At 47.5% G+C, this 18,223-nt stretch overlaps 1 protein-coding gene across 1 annotated transcript; it reads left to right on the plus strand.

The window, feature by feature from the left end:
• Positions 1-46: 46 nt before the first annotated feature.
• On the plus strand, positions 47-17,940 carry RIBC2 (RIB43A domain with coiled-coils 2). Its single transcript, XM_067698727.1, has 7 exons — positions 47-297; positions 1,098-1,179; positions 3,956-4,300; positions 5,334-5,452; positions 6,722-6,949; positions 9,171-9,337; positions 17,793-17,940. The coding sequence occupies exons 1-7, from the start codon at positions 184-186 to the stop codon at positions 17,938-17,940; spliced, it is 1,203 nt and encodes a 400-aa protein (XP_067554828.1). The 5' UTR covers positions 47-183.
• Positions 17,941-18,223: the final 283 nt, after the last annotated feature.

Here is an 18,223-nt window from a genome sequence, read left to right on the forward strand (position 1 = left end):
CCTCGCCTCTGGCGCGGTGGGTAAAGGCCGGACTGAGAACCTCTGGAGCAGGCTCAGATCCCACCAGCCCAATCTCCTAGGGAGCCAGGCTCGCTTGGCTTGAGCTTGTTTTATGTTTGTTGTCTTTTCTTTTAATCTCGCATGTTTTAAAAACCTCTTAGAATTTCTTGGCGATTCACAGTCATGGAGGTAGCGCAGCTCAAGGACCTGGAGGAGAACTTCGGCCTGGCCAAAAGGAGATATGAGGAGCTGCGCAGGCAGAAACGGATCTTCAATGCCAGGAACAGGATCATCGGGGTGAGACCCTCCGGCCCGGAAGGGAAAGGGGCCGGGAGGGAATGTGGAGGAGCGGCTGGGGGCGAGCGAGGCGGGCGGCGGGAAACAAGAGGTGATGAACACTTGGAATGAAACTTTTGATCCAGGCACAGCTGCAGACGGCTCCAGGCTTTGCCGGGAAGATTTGTTCCATGTATTAACTTTGCTGAGGATGGAGGAGACCTTAACAGACCAAATAATGCTCCCTGTCCCTTGTCAGACAGGCAAATTGAGTCCTGCAGCGGGGAGAGAGCTTGCCTGGAGTTAACGGCCAAAGACTGGAACGTGATTCTCCTCTCTCTGAGCCGGATTTTCTACATTGCCAGGAATTCCCTCCAGTCCGTTCATTTGACAAATGCCAGTGGAGTTCCTATTTTGTGGCAAGCCTGAGCTGGGCCCAGGAGATGAGGAGCAAGGGAATACTTGACCTTGCAGAGTTCATAGCCCAGAGTGGAGGAGGCAGGCATTAAAATGGTCACATTATAATGCAGTGGAGTCAGTGCTGTGAAGGAGGCGAGCAAAGGCTGCCAGGGAGCACCAACTGGGGCTGGGAGAGGAAATCAGAGAGGACTCCCCAGAGGAGGTGATGCCTAAACAGTGTTCTGAGGATGAGGATCCATTGACTGAGAAGGGGAGAAGGAAGCTCTAGGGAAATTTAAGACAGGCTGAAGAACCAGCTATAAGCAAAAGCATCCGGGTATGACAAGATTTGACTTACAGTAGGATTGTTATCAACTGAATCAAATTATCTGGCTCTAATTCCCTTTGTTTTCCTTTCCCAGGGAGACACAGAAGCCTGGGATGTTCAGGTTTGTGACCAGAAGATAAAAGAAGCAACTGAGAAAGCTAGACAGGAAGCCTTTGGTGAGCATTCCCTGAATGGCCATCTAGCGGTTCAGGGCTGTGTGCCTTCCGACCCCAGTTCACATTTCCTCACATATGTAAAAACTTGCAATTTTCATGCTCTTCCTCCTTTTAAAACTTCACAATTTCTTGTGCTCAATTAGCTTAATGCACTGATGCTTCCTCACTTAAAAGAAAAGCAGCTATTGAATTCTATGTGAGCTGTAGGAAATATATTGTGAGGATAAATGTATGTTTTTCTCTGTTTTCTTAAAAAACTGGGTATGAAAAACTTTAAACACACACATTTTCTGCCAAAAAGTTCAAGACCTTCTACCGGGGACAGCTGTTTACAGTAGACAACACACACTTCTGAGCTCATACCCCCGAGCGGACTCAGAACCAGATATGGTTCAAATAATAGTGTTCCGGCTCTTCGATCAAATACTCAAATAGTATTCCTTTTCCCCCATCATGTCTAGCAATTTCTTTTAAAGCACTGTAAAGATTTTTTAAATAGAAAAAAGCAGGGTACAAAATTGTATATACAGTGGGTTATCAATTAAGTTTAAATACATATATAAATATATATGTTTTAAAATACATAAAAATATGCTTAGAAAAAGACAGAAAGGAAATATACCAAAATGTCAGCAGTGGTAAAGTTGGAGTGATGGCATGATGAGTGAAATTGATTTTCTTCTTTATACTGTTTCATATTTTCTAAACCTTTTACCTTTTAAAATTCTAGCTTAAAGTAATTCAAACCTGTGATAAACCATAATGGAAAAGAATATGAAAAAGAATATATGTATGTATAACTAATCACTTGGCTATATAGCAGAGGCTAACACAACATTGTAAGTCAACTATACTTCAATAAATTTTTTGTTTAAAAAAGTAATTCAAACGTACAAAAATGACGTGACAGACATATACATACCCACCACCAGACAAGATATGACCATTTTGCCAAACTGGATTTAGATATCTTAAGCATGCTTTTTGAAAATTAAATGTTATACAGACATAGCTAAAGCTCTCCCCCACCTTACCATTTTCCTCTTCTTCCCTTCTCAGAGGTGTGATCATTCCCATGCATGTTTCTGTACTTGTACTATTTAGGTATGTACATCCATGACAATGAAAAATTGGTGTGTTTTAAAATTTTACATAAATGATGTTATATTGAAGGTATCCTTTTGCAACATTTAAAAAATTCAACAGTCTATTTTTGGAATTTATAGGTGATCTACATACAGAATATTCATTTTAATTGCTTAATGATATTTTGTCATATGAATTTTAACCACAATTTCTTTATTCCTCTACTGGTGGCTGATTTAGATTTTTTCAGTTTTTTAATGACTGTCCTGCATTATGTCCCAATGCTCATGTTCCTGGTGTACCTAGAAATGGAATTGATAGGTCATAGTATATGTATGTTTTCAGTTTTACAGGATGTTGGCAAATTGCTTTCCAAAGTTATAAAAGTGTACCAAGTTACACTCCCACAAGCAGTAAACGAGAAATCTTTGTTTCCCCACATCCTTACTAGTACCTGCTATTATTTGCATTTGAAGTGTTTCTCCAATTCATTGGATGTTTCCCATCTTGTAAGGTTGATGATCTTTTCACAAGTTTATTGATCATTCAGGTTTCTTTATATTGATTTGCCTTTTCCTCTCCTTGGCCCCCTTTTTGGTTAGGCTGTTTATTGTTTTTTTTTTTTTAAGTTGATTTGTAGGTGCTTTTTAAATATTCAGAATACTAATCCTTTAATGGTTGTGTTAAGTTTTTGGAAGGTTGGATTACTTTTAGAATCACTAAAAATCATTTTTTAAGTGTATTTGATCTTGGAGAGGCAGCAGTGAGTGGTGGCGTGAAGCAAGATCTTAATTCCCTGCCCTGGAATTGAACCTGGGGAGCTTGGATGAAAAGCAGGAATCCTAGTCACCACACCCCCTAGCTCTTGCCCCCAGTGAAAAATGCATTTCTCACGGAGGCAAAAACTGTAAAAACAGTTACAAAGTTTATTATTAGAGACACAGCACAACAAGTGGGAGAGCATACAGAGAAACAGTTTGCTTAGTTAAGACAGAAGCAGGGCAGAGATGCACACGGGGAGAGAAAGGGTGTGGGTGTCCCCCCTAATGAGGAGGGGCCCAGTAAAGAGGTGGTGACGTCATTCATATAGGGCAGTTCTTCCGGGTCTGTTTACCTTTGGCCAATCATCTGGCTTCTTTTTCCACACGTGACCTGCCCTAGGACCCTCCCCAACATGCGTGCACAAATTTTTTTGCAAGATGGTATTTCAGCCCAGAGGCCTATGGGACGGCCTTAGCATCACCTGTTATGGAGTGGTGCCCCCTCCTTTTTTGACCCCCAAGGAGCCTTTCTGCGCATGTGCAATGTCTCCCTTGCCCCAAGGATGGGAAATATGTGACCTTTTGATCCTTTACCCAAACAAGGGTTAGCCCCTCTCTGTTCCTGCCATGACTGTTATCTTCGGGCGTCCTCAGGAGACAAAGCCTGGCTATTTACCTCGTTTCTGTTGTTACTTCCATTTCGGAGAGCAAACAGGAGGCTGATTTTAAATGTCTAACCTGGAGCCCATCTATGTCCTAATGCAAACAGGAGACTAGTTGTTAGTGTCTGGCCCAAAGCCCACTTTTTCCTGCTCCATGAAATGTACACGGGAGGCCAGCTGTAAAGGCCTAGCTTGGGACCCATCTATCTCCTGCCTCAGATTCAAATTTATGTCTTTCCTCTGAATCGTAAGCTGTATCTCTTCTAGCTGCTGAAATGAGGCAAAATGACAAGATCGCATGCATATCAGAAGACCGGGAAAGGAGAGATAGGAAAAATCTCTGTAAAGCTATCAATGATTTCCAACAGAGCTTTCAGAAGCCAGAAACTCGCCGTGAATTTGACCTCTCCGACCCCCTAGCCCTTAAGAAAGATCTTCCAGCCCGGCAGTCAGATAATGATGCTCGGAATACAGTATCAGGAATGCAGAAATTCATGGGAGAGGATTTAAACTTCTATCAGAGGAAGAAATTCCAAGAGGAACAAAACAGGGAATGGTCCTTGCAACAGCAAAGGGAATGGAAGATGGCCCGCGCCAACCAAAAATGTGCAGGTAATGGAACAAAAAAGACAAATGGGTCTCAATACTTCCTTCAACAAAACAATCCCCCCCCTTTTTTTTTTTCTTGTTTCATTTTGTCTTTTAAGTCTCACTAATATGTTACTTTGGCCACGTGGCCAAAGAAAGAAACATGAGAACCCGGGTTCCAGGATTTAAGCATCTTCAGCCACGTGCTCATCACGCAGGAAACACCTTCTGAGCTTGTGCTCTGTCCGGGCCCCAGTGGGATGCTGGAGTTCAGGGTAACTCAGCATCGCTCCCGGCCCTCAGTGTGTGGGCAAGACATAGGTCCAGCCTATATCAGTTCGTGTCCAGTAAGAAACTCTGATCATCCCCTGAACCTGACCGTCCACCTCCATCAATGGGAGCTCTGTTCCTCTAGTTGCCCAGGCCCAAACCCAAGTCATCTTGACTCCTTCCTTTCCCTCAAATGCCACACGCAGTCCAGCAGCAAGTCATCCCAAATTCCAACCACCTTCACCATGTCCTCCACTACCACTCTGGACTTAGCAGTCAGCATCTCCCAACTGGATCATTGCAGTAACCTCTAACTGGTCTCCCTGCTTCTGCCCTAGTCTCTCTATAGTCTTTTCTCAACCCAGCAGCCAGAATGATCCCATTAAAAGTTAAGCTGGATCCTTTGCTCAAAACCAATACCTTCTCATTTTACTCAATAAAAACCAAATTTGTTTCAAGGACCAACAAGTCTGACCTTACCTCCTGCGATGCTGCCCTCTAAACCCCTCTCCCCTGGTTCCACGGCAGACATTACCAATCCACAGCAGACATTACCAATCCACAGCAGACATTACCAGGCCACAGTGGTGATTGCTAAGACTGCCAGGCACCCATCTAAGAGCTTTACTTGAATTGACTCATGTCAATCTCCCACAGCCTTCCGATACACCCCCTTTCTTTGGATGGGGCCGTGATGAGAAACAGTTACTCCGCAGGGTGCTCTGCACATCTCGGAAGGATCTCCGGGCAGGCACGCAAGGTTTGATTGCGTTTTGCTTCCTTCCAGAGGATCTCTACCTGAAGACAAGGCTGCAGTTTGACGAAACAGCCAAGCATTTACAGAATCTGGAAAGCACCACCAGAAGGGCGGTTTGTACAGCTGTGAAAGAATTCAACAAGAAGCAGGTGTATACCCCAAGCTCTGTCTGGAGGGGAAGACAAACACACAGCCACCTCCCCGGCGTGCCCCAGCCTCCTTGACTCATCAATGATAGCAATTCTTTTTTTTTTTTTTGTGGTACGCGGGCCACCCACTGTTGTGGCCTCTCCCGTTGCGGAGCACAGGCTCCGGACGCGCAGGCTCAGCGGCCACGGCTCACGGGCCCAGCCGCTCCGCGGCATGTGGGATCCTCCCGGACCGGGGCACGAACCCGTGTCCCCTGCATCGGCAGGCGGACTCTCAACCACTGCGCCACCAGGGAAGCCCGGCAATTCTTTTTAATCCCTGCAACAATCGGCTGCTCTTATTAGTCACTGTGTTCAACAACCCTTTCAGAGGGGCGTGATTAACCCCATTTAGCCGGTAAAGAGACGGGCTCGGAGTGGGGGACCGGCCTTCTTTGGGGTGCCCAAGTACTCATCTGAGCTGCTTTGGCAGATTCAAATACTGGACTTCCAAACACCGCAAGTCCAGTATTCAAATCCCAGCCTGTCCAGCTGCAAGGCGTGGGCTTATGTAACGTAGTTCAGCTGGCCTCCTTGTGAGCACCTGCTGTGTGTGGGCACCTCAAAAAGTGCCCTGTCCATTCATTACTAAAGAGAACTGGTAACACTGACAAATGTCTCTCAATCCGTCTCTTGACTTTACGGAGAAATAACTGCAGCCCAGAGAGGGGAGGTGACTTGCTCCAGGTCATACAGCCAGGGCCCGTTCCCTCCACCCATCATCCTCATGTGAATAGGGATTTGGCCAGGAATTTATTTGTCCCTGGGGCTGAGGTTGCGGGCAGTGGGAGCACCTTTTAGAAATCACCACTGCTGTGAATCACTTGGTTGGCTGTTCTTTGTGGCCTGCCGCCGTCCAACGGTGACCAGGACCACACGGAGGGGTACACAGCCCTGTCCTGGGGTGGGTGAGGCCAAGCCCAGGGGAGATGGCAGCCTAACAGGGGGAGGCAGCTCCCTGCTTTGGCAAATCACTGCAGACAAAGACGTGCAGCAGTTATGCACACGACCAACAGGTAGTGGTCCCCTGAGCCCAGTCCACTCACCCAGCATCTCCCAGGCAGCTGGGGGTCTGAGGGCCTCCCCACATCCATGCCTGACAAGCGCCCCCATCCCCGGTGCCCTTGAGCACATTCTTCCTTCAAGGGCCCCAAGTGAGACTTGTCAGCCCGTGCCTCAGTCCCACCGGGGTCGCTCAGAGCATCTCCCTTAATATCTTGCCCTGAGCAGGCCTTGGAGTCAGCGGAAAAGAAAATCCAACAGAAAAAACAGGACCAAGAGGACAACCTGGCCGAGATCTCCAACCTGCTGCGTGGGGACCTGCTCTCGGAGAACCCCCAGCAGGCAGCCAGCTCCTTCGGGCCCCATCGCGTGGTCCACAACCGCTGGAAGGGCATGAGCTGGGAGCAGCTGGAGCACATCCGCCTGGTTCAGAAACAGCAAGTCCAGGAGAAGCTGGTGCCTGTCCCCCGCAAGCCCTCAGATGGGGCCCTGTGCTCCCTGCCACCTTCCTCAAGCATCTAGTTATAGCTACTGTCTCGCTCGGCCCTAGAAGCTGCCCTCAAGGAGTCTGTGTTCTAGTGAGAGGAGGACAAGTGCTAGGGAGGGCAGGAGGCTGGGGAAGGGGCTGAGATTGCTGGGCATGAGGAGGGTCATCAGGGGACCAATGGCTCTGGAACAAAGGGCTGAAGGTGCAGAGGGAGCCTTGCACGTGTCTGCGGAAAGGACGATCAGGCGGGGTGAAGAGCAAGGGCAAAGGCCTTGAGGAAGGGCCGTCTTGACGTGTTCAGAGAAGGAGGCATCTGGTGGCTGGAGTGGAGGGAGGGGAGAGGGTGGGATGAGGTCCAAGAGGCGGAGGGTTGAGGGCCTGGCAGGCCACTGGGGAAGACTTTGCCTTTTTTGTGACCGAAATGGGGAGCTCTGGCGGGTTCTGAGCAGAGGAGAGACAGATCTCACAGTTGATCCCTCCCGCCGCTGTGTTGAAGGTGGACTTAGGGGGATAAGGCAGGAAGGAGAGAGATCACTGGGGAGGCTGATGGTCGAGGTCAGAGATGGTGCTGTCTGAGGCCAGGGCGCTGGCAGCAGTGGTGCTGAGAAGTGGTCAGATTCTGGATGTATTTGGAAGTTAGAGCCAACAGAATTGGCTGAAGGGTTTGGCATGGCATATGAGAGACAGAGGAGTTAAGGATTACTCCAGGCATCCTGGCCTGAGCAACGAGAAGGAAGGAGTTGGCACTTACAGAGATGGGAAGATGGTGGTAGGAACAAGTCCAGGAGGGAAGTTCATGGGAGAATGGAAATCACAAGCACAATTTTGGATATGTTGTGTGCAATGTTCTTTAGATATCTATGTCTGCTAGGATTCAGCTGAAAATCCCAAATAACACCATCTTAAAGAAAATAGAACTTTATCTCTTGCATGTAGACTAAATCCTTAAGAAAACAGCCCAGGGCTGGTATGGCAGCTCCACGACCATTGACTAAAGTTCTGCCATCCTCATCACCTGGTTCCCACCTCTTAGTGCAAGATGGCTGCTTGAGCTCCAGTCATCATATGCATATTCCAGCTGGCAGGAAGAAGGAAGGGGTAAGAACGCTAAGGACACTTCCTAGAAGTTTCACAAGACATTTCCACTTATATTTCGTCGGACAACTCAGTCACTAGGTTGCCCCAAACTATAAAGAAGAAATGTAGTATTTATTCCAGGCAGTGAAGTGCTGGTGATTCTTTTATTAAGAAAGAAGGAAAAATGGCTACTGGTGGACAAGTTATATTTTCTGACACAACTTCCAAGTAAAGTCCAGCAGGCAGCTGGATGTAGAGTCTGGGGCTCAGAATGAGATCTGGGCTGGAGACATAAACAGGAAGTCATCACTGCACTGAGTGTATTTAAAGCAGCGAACCTGGAGATCACAAAGGGAGTGAGCGTAGACAGAGGGACCCTCCCCTCCCACCCCCATCATTTATAAAGAGCAAAGCGGCCTGAAAGGGAGCAGCCAGAGAGGTAGGAGGGATACAAGCAGTGGTGAATTCAGAGGGAGCGTGGGAACCCCTGGGTCAAACGCCACTGCCGGGCTGCCGACTGGATGCCGGACCCAGCACTGGGCAGTCACCTCTTTGGTGGAGGGGTGGCAGCCTGTCTAATGGGCTGGAGAGAGAACAGGCAGGAGGGCCAGGAGACAGCAAGTGCAGGCGATACTTTCAAGGCACTCTGCTGTAAAGAGCACAGAGAAATTCACCCCCAAGATCCTGAGCCATTGTCCTGGGGTGGGGCTGTGGCATCAGCACATTCTAGAAGTGACCAGAGGACCCCAGTGACCAGCCAGGTGGTGCCACTGCCCACTGGTAGCATCCCAGATGCAGAGGACCTGACACCCATGGGCCCTGCTTATGGAGCCCTGGGCTGGGAACCACTGTTGGAACTGAGACTCTGCTGTCCCTTCAGGCTCAGAGGACCAGCCAAGGCCTCCCAAGAGGGGGAATCACCTGGGCCACCAGCATGATGACAGGTGGGGGGGGGGTCTCCTCTGATTTCCGGCATGACGTTGCTCACCTACCTGCCCCCTTCTGGGCCTCAGTTTCTCCATCTGTAAAATGAAAGGCCGGCTCCTCGAGACAATCCCCTTGGGGCTCTTGTGCTGGGGACAGGCGGTGGCGAGTCACCTCTCCTCTCTCCAGAGGCTCCAGGAAGAAGAGCGCCAGCGAGACATGGATTGGGACCGGCAGAGGGTCCAGCGGGCTCGCGCCGCCTTGCTGCTTGAGCGACAGCAGCAGTGCCAACGGCGTGACCTGCGCAGAGCCCTGGACTGCAACAACCTCAGCCTGGCCAAGGAGCAGCTTTCGCAGTCAGTGCCAGGCGGGGGCCTGGGCGGGAGCGGGGAGATGGGGGTACGGGTGGGGAGGGCAGGCAGAGGGGGCTGGGATCAGGTTAGGGTCAAGGGGGGCAGGTGGGAATTGGGGGCATCATCGAGGGAATCAGGCTCGGGGAAGGCGGGGGTAGGCGCTGGCCGTGCAGGGCCCATAGAGTAGGCACCGTCCTTTCCTGGACCCCTGGCTCACCCTCCTTGAATCCTTCCCACCCAAGGGCTCAGGACCCTTGGGGTGTATTTCACCAGAGGCCCTGTAGCAGCAGTGGTTGGGGCTATAGCATAGCCTCCTGGTAAAGAGAAGGGGAAGAAGGACTCAGAGCTAAGAAGCCAGAAATTAAGTGCGAGGAAACCATTGGTCCCCGCGCAGACCAGGGATCGAGATTCCTTTGTGCCCTCAACCTGTAAACACCCCTCCTTGGACGGTCCTCACCTGGGCACTGGCGGACCCCAGCAGGCTCGGACACGGGTGCTGGTGATGGAGTACACGGAGGCCACCAGGAGTCCCAGGGGAGGGCACCGGGTGGGCTTCCGGGAGGAGGCTGCTTGGCTCAGACGTGGGGGAGGACAGTGCCAGCTGCCCACTGCAGGGAGGGCTCTCCGGGGAGAGGAAGGGGCTCCTGGGCACAAGTCTGGAGCCTCTTCTTCATTTCAGAAAGGCCCCAGGAGTAGTTCAGAGTTCCAGCTACAGAAGATGTCAAATGCAGATCAGTAGGTGAATTTGTCACTAAAAAAACCCCAACCCATTATTTATTTACTTATTTATCTATCTATTCATCAAGCTCTGGCTTGAACTCGGAGGGGATCCACCAGTATTTTTTCCAATGTCTGTTTATCGGTGGGTCCATCATTGGGGGCCTAAATAAGGAGAATTAAGAGAGAATCTCACAGAAATCAAATGGGATGAGCAAATGTCTTAACAATCATGGAATTCTAAGATATCCCCACATTTCACGTGCGCAGGTCGCTAAACTAATCAGCAGTGATGCAATGCCCCCTTCCTCCCCCTTTAGCTCGTAGGGCTGGAATGCACTCTGTATCCTGGGGTTAACACACCAGTTAAACAGTAGAATGTTTAGGAAGTCAGGCATTTGCTGATTTCTTTTTCTCCTTGTTTTATTATCAGGAAAAAATATATGAAGGAAATCTGTACAAATCATCTCACAGAAGATTATTTCGCACAATTCAATACAAGAAGTCGATAATGAAAAAGGCACCTTCTTTCCCTCTGAATCGTTTACCTATAAAGGGCAGTAACCTTGAAGAGTCCCATGTGTTAAAAAAAAAAAAAAAAGGCGCTCTTTGGTCCATAAGTACTGTTGAACTTAATTTTTCCACCGTACACAAAACTTGATTAAACCCCTTCCTGTATTTCTATGAGGAGCATTAGTGTCCGTTCAACTCAGCTCAGACTATTTCTAGAGCAGCTCTGGTGCTGTAGATACAAGGAAGAAAGCCTGCGTATTAGACGCTAGGTTCAGCTGGTGCAATCGCCAATACTCACGGGCATCATTTTAACCGCTTCACGTGGAATTAACAAATTTGGTTCTCACAGCAGCCCGGGGTGGGTATTTTTATTACTCGCATTCTCCAGGTGAAGAGCCTGAGCTATAGACACGTTAAGTGACTTGCCCAAGGTCACGCTGACGGGACGTGGTGGACCTGGGGTTGAACCCAGGGTGTCTGGCTCTCAACCACTTCTCTCTCCTGGCTCCCGGTAACATGACCCAAAACACGAGTGGCCAAAAAGGCACAAGTTTATTTCCTCCTCTCGTCAGAGCCCCAGCTGAGCAGTGCTCCCTCATTGCTCTGCCATCTAGCATCCTGCGGTCCCGGAACGCTGTTCCAGCTCCCACCAACCTATCACATTCAGGCCAGCAGGCAGGAGAAAACGGGAAGAAAAGGGGTGGGTGAACGCAGCACAGCAGCAAGGCCGTGGATCCGGAAGTGTACATTTCACCTCTGCTCACACCCTATTGGCCAGAATTTAGTCATGTGACCATGCCTCGCTGCGGTGGAGGCTGGGGAGCCTTGCTGGCTAACCACGTGACAGGCAATAATTCCGCAATGGTGTAAAAGATGGAAGAGCACAGAGTTGGGGACGACTAGCAGTCTGCAGAGTCTTGAACCGTGCTTTGGAATTTGCCAGTAGGGAGGTGAAGGGAGGCAACTTACACGGGGGGAGGGGGAGAGTCTGTCCAGCAGTAACGGGGTCACTAGCTCCCAGGCCCAGATGACTGGGTCCCGACCAGTTACCTCTACCTTAATCCGTGTAGGCTTCTTGCAGGACCATATGCGTCTGGCCAGTGACAAGTGGCAGCTCTCGGTGGCACTTCATCATTAGCCAAGGTGGAGCTGGATACGCCAGTGCTAGCTGCTTAGCCCACATCCCTCTCCTAAACACAGCGCCTCTTTCTCCCCAGCTGGAAACCCTTCACTGGCTGGTGTTTAACCAGAGCCTGAGCATTGGCAGGGTGTTCCCAGGTGGATCAGCTGGAGCTGAACATCCTTTAGAGAAGCATGTTGAGGGTGTATAGTTTCCTGGAAACTATCACAACAAAGTACCACACGTTGGGGAGCTTAAACAAAAAATGTACAGTTCCTCCCAGTTCTGGAGGCCAGAATCCGAGACCAAGGTGTCGACAGGGCTGGTTCCTTCTGAGGGCCTTGCAGGAGAACCTGTTCCGGGCCTGTCTCCCGGCTTCTGGAGGTTTGCTGATGACCTTTGGTGTTCCATCACCCACATCTATGCCTTCACCTTCACATGGCATTCTCATCCCCTGTGTGTCTGCGTCCCAATTTTCCCTGTTCATAAGGACACTAGCCATATTTGATTAGGGTTCAGCTTAATGACTTTACCTAAACTATATCTACAATGACCTTATTTATAAGATCACATTCTGAGGTACGGGAAGTTAGGAATCCAATATACCTTCTGGGGGGGTGGAAGAGCACAATTCAACCCTTAATGGGGGAAATGCAGAGGGGCACCTGCCCGCTTGCTTCCCAGGATAATCCCACTGAGAATGTTGTTGCCCAGGCTGAACAAGCCACGCTTCGGGGAGGGCCCTGGATGAGCGACACCCTGTGTAGATTGTTAATCCTCCTGCAGTTGGGCAGGGAGATAAAGTGAGTGATGGGAGGTGATGTCAGTTCATTCAGTGCACATCGAGTGCTCTTCAAATCCTGGACGCTGTGCCAGGCCCTGGGCTAGGATCTCTCACCGTCTAGTGGGAGACCCATTTATGGTAGTAGGTCCTTGCACAGGAGTGGGAGGTGGAATCATACACCAGGCTGCTGGGCACAGGCTAGGAGGGCGATGGCGCTAGAAGGACCCTGCAGTCGTCAGTAATACCAGTTATATGCCTGGAATCACAGGCCCAAAGTGGGGAGGCTTGCTTTGACTCTGAATTTCGCATCTTTTTTTTAAAATTAATTTTTATTGGAGTATAGTGGCTTCACAATGTTGTGCTTCTGCTGCACAGCAAAGTGAATCAGCTACATATACATATATACCCTCTTCTTTGGATTTCCTTCCCATTTAGGTCACCACAGAGCATTGAGTAGAGTTGAATTTCGCATCATTATAAAAAATATTCCGAAAGGAAGGCGAGGCGCGAAACCCGGACATTTGCTTGCTTTAAGTGCGCCCTCTGCTGGTGACCAGCAGCACAACACATTCCCCGTGGTTCTCAGGCAGGAAAATGAATGAACCCCAGGGATTAATTCAACTACCGCATCCCAGGCCCAGTGTTGGGTAGGTTGTTGCAACACCCGTGCACCCCTGGATGTTGTGATTGCCGTCCTGCCGAGAGAAGACAAAAGAAGGGAGGTTGAGTAACTTGCCTCCACCTGGAAGGCAGAGCCAGGTTCCCGGTGTGGGACCCTCTCCGTGGCTCCTCTGAATGGCCCCATTACGATTTTACAGACACACACACTCCAGAGGGTTTTGTTTTGTTTCTTGGTTTTTCACTTTTTCCCCGAACATTTATTATGAAAAATGTCACACATACAGAAAAATTGAAATCATTATACGATACACTCACACACCTACTACCTAGACTCTACAATTAATATTTTGCTAATATTTGCTTCATTGTCTATCTCTCCACAAACTGGCTTTTAAAAATTCCAGTTATCAGGGAGGGGGAAGGGCAAACTGAGACGAAGTGAGAGAGTGGCATGGACATATATACACTATAGATAAAATAGCTAGCTAGTGGGAAGCAGCTGCATAGCACAGGGAGATCACCTCAGTGCTTTGTAACCACCTAGAGGGGTGGGATAGGGAGGGTGGGAGGGAGACACAAGAGGGAGGGGACATGGGGATATATGTATACATATAGCTGATTCACTTTGTTATAAAAAAGAAGCTAACACACCATTGTAAAGCAATTATACTCCAATAAAGATGTTTAAAAAAAAGAATATTTGATCTAATAAAATCACTCTGAACTTAAAATATCTATTAAAAAATTAAAAATATTAAAATTCCCGTTATATGATGCTTACAAAAGACACATCTAAAACAAAACAGCACAGAAAAGTTAAAATAAGAGGATTCAAAAGTCATTTGACTTTATCCAAATAAGTTGAAAACCTATGTCCACACAAAACCCTGCACATGAATATTTACAGCGGCTTTATTCATACTTGCCAAAACTTGGAAACAGCCAAGATGTCCTTCAGCAGAGGAATGGATAAACAAACAGCAGTCCAGCCATACAGTGGAATATTATTCTTTGCTCAAAAGAAGTGAACTATCAAGCCATGAAAAGACACGGAGGAACCGTAAATGCATATCACTGAGTGATAGAAGCCAATCTGAGAAGGCTGTAGACTGTACGATTCCAACTTTATGACGTTCTGGAAAAGGCAAAGCTGTGAAGACAGTAAAAAGATCAATGTATGCCAGGGATTTGGGGTGGGGGGTGGGGTGGGGGTGGTAAATAAAGGGAGCACAGAGGATTTTTAGGGCAGCAAAACTATTCTGTATGATGCTACGATGGTGGATACAGGTCATTATACATTTGTCTAAACCCATAGAACGTACGACACAAAACGCAAACCCTAACTATGGACTTGAGTTGATAATGATGTATCACTATTGACTCATTAATTTACACAAATGTGCTACACTAAAGCTAGGTGTTAGTAACATGGGAAACTGGGGAGGGGGGAAGTAGGTATATGGGAAGTCTCTGAACTTTCCACTCAATTTTTCTGTAAACCTAAAAAATAAAGTCTAATTTATAAGAAATTAGACTCTAAAAACTAAAGTCTAATTTATAAAAAAAGAAGAAGCTATGGAATACAGAAATGCTGTCACGGAGGTGCTGACACAGAGGGGGAAGGTCTAGTACATGTTGGGAATTAGGAGCAAAAGAAATATTAAACTAAATGCACGAAATATACGGTGCAGCCTTGTCTAGACACCATGTTGTATCTGGTAATTTTTGTGCCAATAAACGACATCAGAATTAAAAAAAAAAATAGAAGACGACATAAAATAGCTAGGAAGGGGAAAAAAGTCACTTGCACATTGTTCTTTATCTTCATTCTGAGTTCAAGTTCTAGTGTTCAGAGTGATGGAGGGAAAAACTGAAAAAGGAAGGATTAGCCCTATGCTAAATAATTCAAGGATTCTCCTTTGTAGCCTCTGTGTTACTCCTGGCCTTGCCAGTCTGTTCTAGTTGAGTATGTGGAGACTGAATTCATTTGCAGACTAAGGGGTATAATCCTAGAACCGAATTCCTTTGTCTGTCCTCTTATCCCTACTTTACAGATGGCCCAACAGAGAACAAGCACACGCAGCGTTTCACGATTGCATACTGTAGAAGTGAGCTGTGCACCTTTATTCCTCTCTAGGGCCCACTGCCTCCTTTGTCCTAGTATCTGTTTGTAGATGGTGTTGTACAACCAAGAGCCTTTGTAGAATCAAGACCCTGGACGCTGCATAGTATCTTAATGGCAAATACGAATATTTAAATCCTGGGTCATTGTTTCACCAATAGGACATCTTTACTGATGAAGTCATATAAACAGAAATTGCACACAACACAGTGTGTGTGTTCAATAGTGTGTACCTTTGCACACATCAGAAACTTCGTTTTGGTTCTCAATGTTTTTACTAGTATCTTTCCCTGCCTATTTTCTTTGGACTGCCCTCCTTTAGGAAAACCTAGCAAAACTATGTTACTATTACTAGTCACTGCTCAAGGGTCAGCGCTTCTGACTTTGCTAAAGGGTAGATTGACTAAAGGAATAATTTGGAAACGTTTTTTATTTGTCAGTGCCTCCTTACCTGTTCAGACTTCCTGTGTATAACTTGTCCAGCAGTTTGTACCCTCTAGTAACTGTGGTCCAAATGACGATAAAATTTTAATTGGTTCTTGCCCACACCATTTCATGCAGAACTTGGCCCTTTTGTATCATCCGGTCTTCCAAGATTCTCACTCCAGAGTTTTTAATAAGCATCTTCTACGGGAAAAGCAGATATCCTCAGCATAAGGGACTGGTACGAAATCATTTGACGCAATTATTTTTAAAACTTTTGGCGAATCTTCCTGCCCCTGCTGAGTGTTTTTCTCTTGCTTTTGTCTGTTTTCCAAATATGCAAATTGCAGCACACGTATCCAATTTTACACATTTCACATAGTTAGAGTGTAAAACGTTCCTCCATAATCTTTGACAGCCCAGTTATGCTTACGCCACACTCCTTTGGCTTCCAAATATCCCCCATTATAGGAACGGTTCCTGCTAATCCAACACCTACTATGTGCCAAGCAGGAACTCAGTGAAGTGTGTTACATGGAATATCAGCTCGTCTCGACAACCGCATGATCGCTGTTTATCCTGGTTTTACACATGAGGAAGCTGAAGAGCAGAGAAGTCATCAACTTGCTGGAGGTCAAACAGCTAGTAATGGGGGGAGCTGGTTTCAAACCCAGATAAGCTGAATCACCATCAGTCTCCCTACCCTTAGTGTTCCCTACCACCCTTGCTACTGTAATGGGGAAGAACCTTTGTGTTCTATTACAAGTTCATCACTAAAGGGATGTTGCCTATAAGCTTAAATTATACATAGTGGCCCATCTCTGGGAACCCTGCCTCCCAGGTAATGAGCGTTAAGCTAAAATACCTTTGTTTAGCTCACAGGAAACCTCCAGAGCGGGCCCACCTGTGAATGACTGCAGGGAGGAAGAAATGAACACCTCCTCTCCAGAGGCTGATGGGAACCAGGAAATGCTTGACTTTACCCCACTCCCCTTTTCGTATAAAAGGAGCCTGAATTCTAACTCAGGCAAGATGGGTCTTTGGGACATGAGTCCATCGTCTTCTCAATACGCTGGCTTTTCAAACAAAGTTGCTATTCCCTGTCCCAACAACTTGTCTCTCAATATATTGGCCCATCAAGCCAGTATGAGCTTGGACTTGGTAACACTACCAGCCAGCCCCACTTCATGGACACAGAGCTCCGTAGCCTCAAGACGTCACCTCCCTCTCTCCAGTTCTACCTGCCTAATAACCTCTGACATCTACATGCTGCATTGTAGACAAGTGTCACTGACATAATGTCATTGGATCCTTGCAACCAACTTGTGAGATAGGCAGTTGTCTATTACTTTGATTCACAGTTAAGGTGACTGAGGTTTAGAGAGATCAATAATGTCACAGCATGAGAAGAGAAGAGCAGGGATCCAAGCCTGGGTCATGCTGACTCCTGCTTTAGTGCTCAGGCCATCTAGCCACAGAGAGGCCCAGCTCAAGCACACAAACCCCACAGACTGAGGTGGTGCTTTTGTCCCGGGCACCTGGCCTAACTTTTGTCTTTGTTGAAGAGTAAACAGTGCGTCATGTTGTATTCAGTGCTTTGGTCTACCTCCCACTTCAGAATGGATACTGCAGGCAGGCTGCATCTGTGACAAGCACTATGCTAAGTGCCTTCCTTTTACAGATCTTGGTTCCTTGCAACAATCCTCAGAGGTCAGGATTATCGTCCCCATTCTTCACAGATTTCTGCTTCCAGAGGAATGATGTGTACGGCAGATTAAATATCCTAAAAAGTCCGTCCACTACAATTCAGCTAGATCCTGAACAAGTTACAGCCAGCATTTTATATGCATTGCTGAGCTCACAAGAGGGTAAATGAAACCATGAAAAAGTTACACACACACAAGAAGGAACAATGGACTGAAACCAGAACAGTGAACGGTAACGAAAAAAAGAAGCTGGGGCTGCCCTGGTGGCAAAGACTGATAACAGAAACCCAAGTTCTGGGGACTAATAATCAGAAGGAAGATGAGAGACCCTCGTAAAGGGTGAGCGTCAACATTGAGACCTCAGCATTAATCTGAAAACTTGGAAGGTGGCTACACTCTTAGGGATAGAGAGATTGCTAGAGACCAGTGAGTCTTCCCTGTGGCTGAGACAGTGATAGTGATGACGGTGGTGATGACGATGATGGTGATAAGATGATGGTGATGGTGGTGATGATGGTGGCGTTGCTGGTGATGATGATGGTGATGCTGGTGATGATGGTTGGTGATGATGGTGATAGTGATGATGATGGTGGTCTTTGAGAATTCACACCCGTATGCTCACTCTTTTTTTTTTTTTTCCACTCCTAGGTATATGCCCAAGAGAAGTAGAAACATGCCCATACAAAAACTTGTACATGGGACCTCCCTGGCAGTCCAGTGGTTAAGACCTTGTGCTCCCGATGCAGGGGTTGAGGGTTCAGTCCCTGGTCCGGGAACTAAGATTCTGCATGCTGCACGGTGCAGCCAGAAAAAACAAAAAAAACACCAAAAAATCCTTGTACATGAATGCTCAGAGCAGCCTTATTCACAATAACCAAAAACT

Source organism: Pseudorca crassidens, chromosome 11 (assembly GCF_039906515.1).
Source record: "Pseudorca crassidens isolate mPseCra1 chromosome 11, mPseCra1.hap1, whole genome shotgun sequence".
NCBI lineage: Eukaryota > Metazoa > Chordata > Mammalia > Artiodactyla > Delphinidae > Pseudorca > Pseudorca crassidens.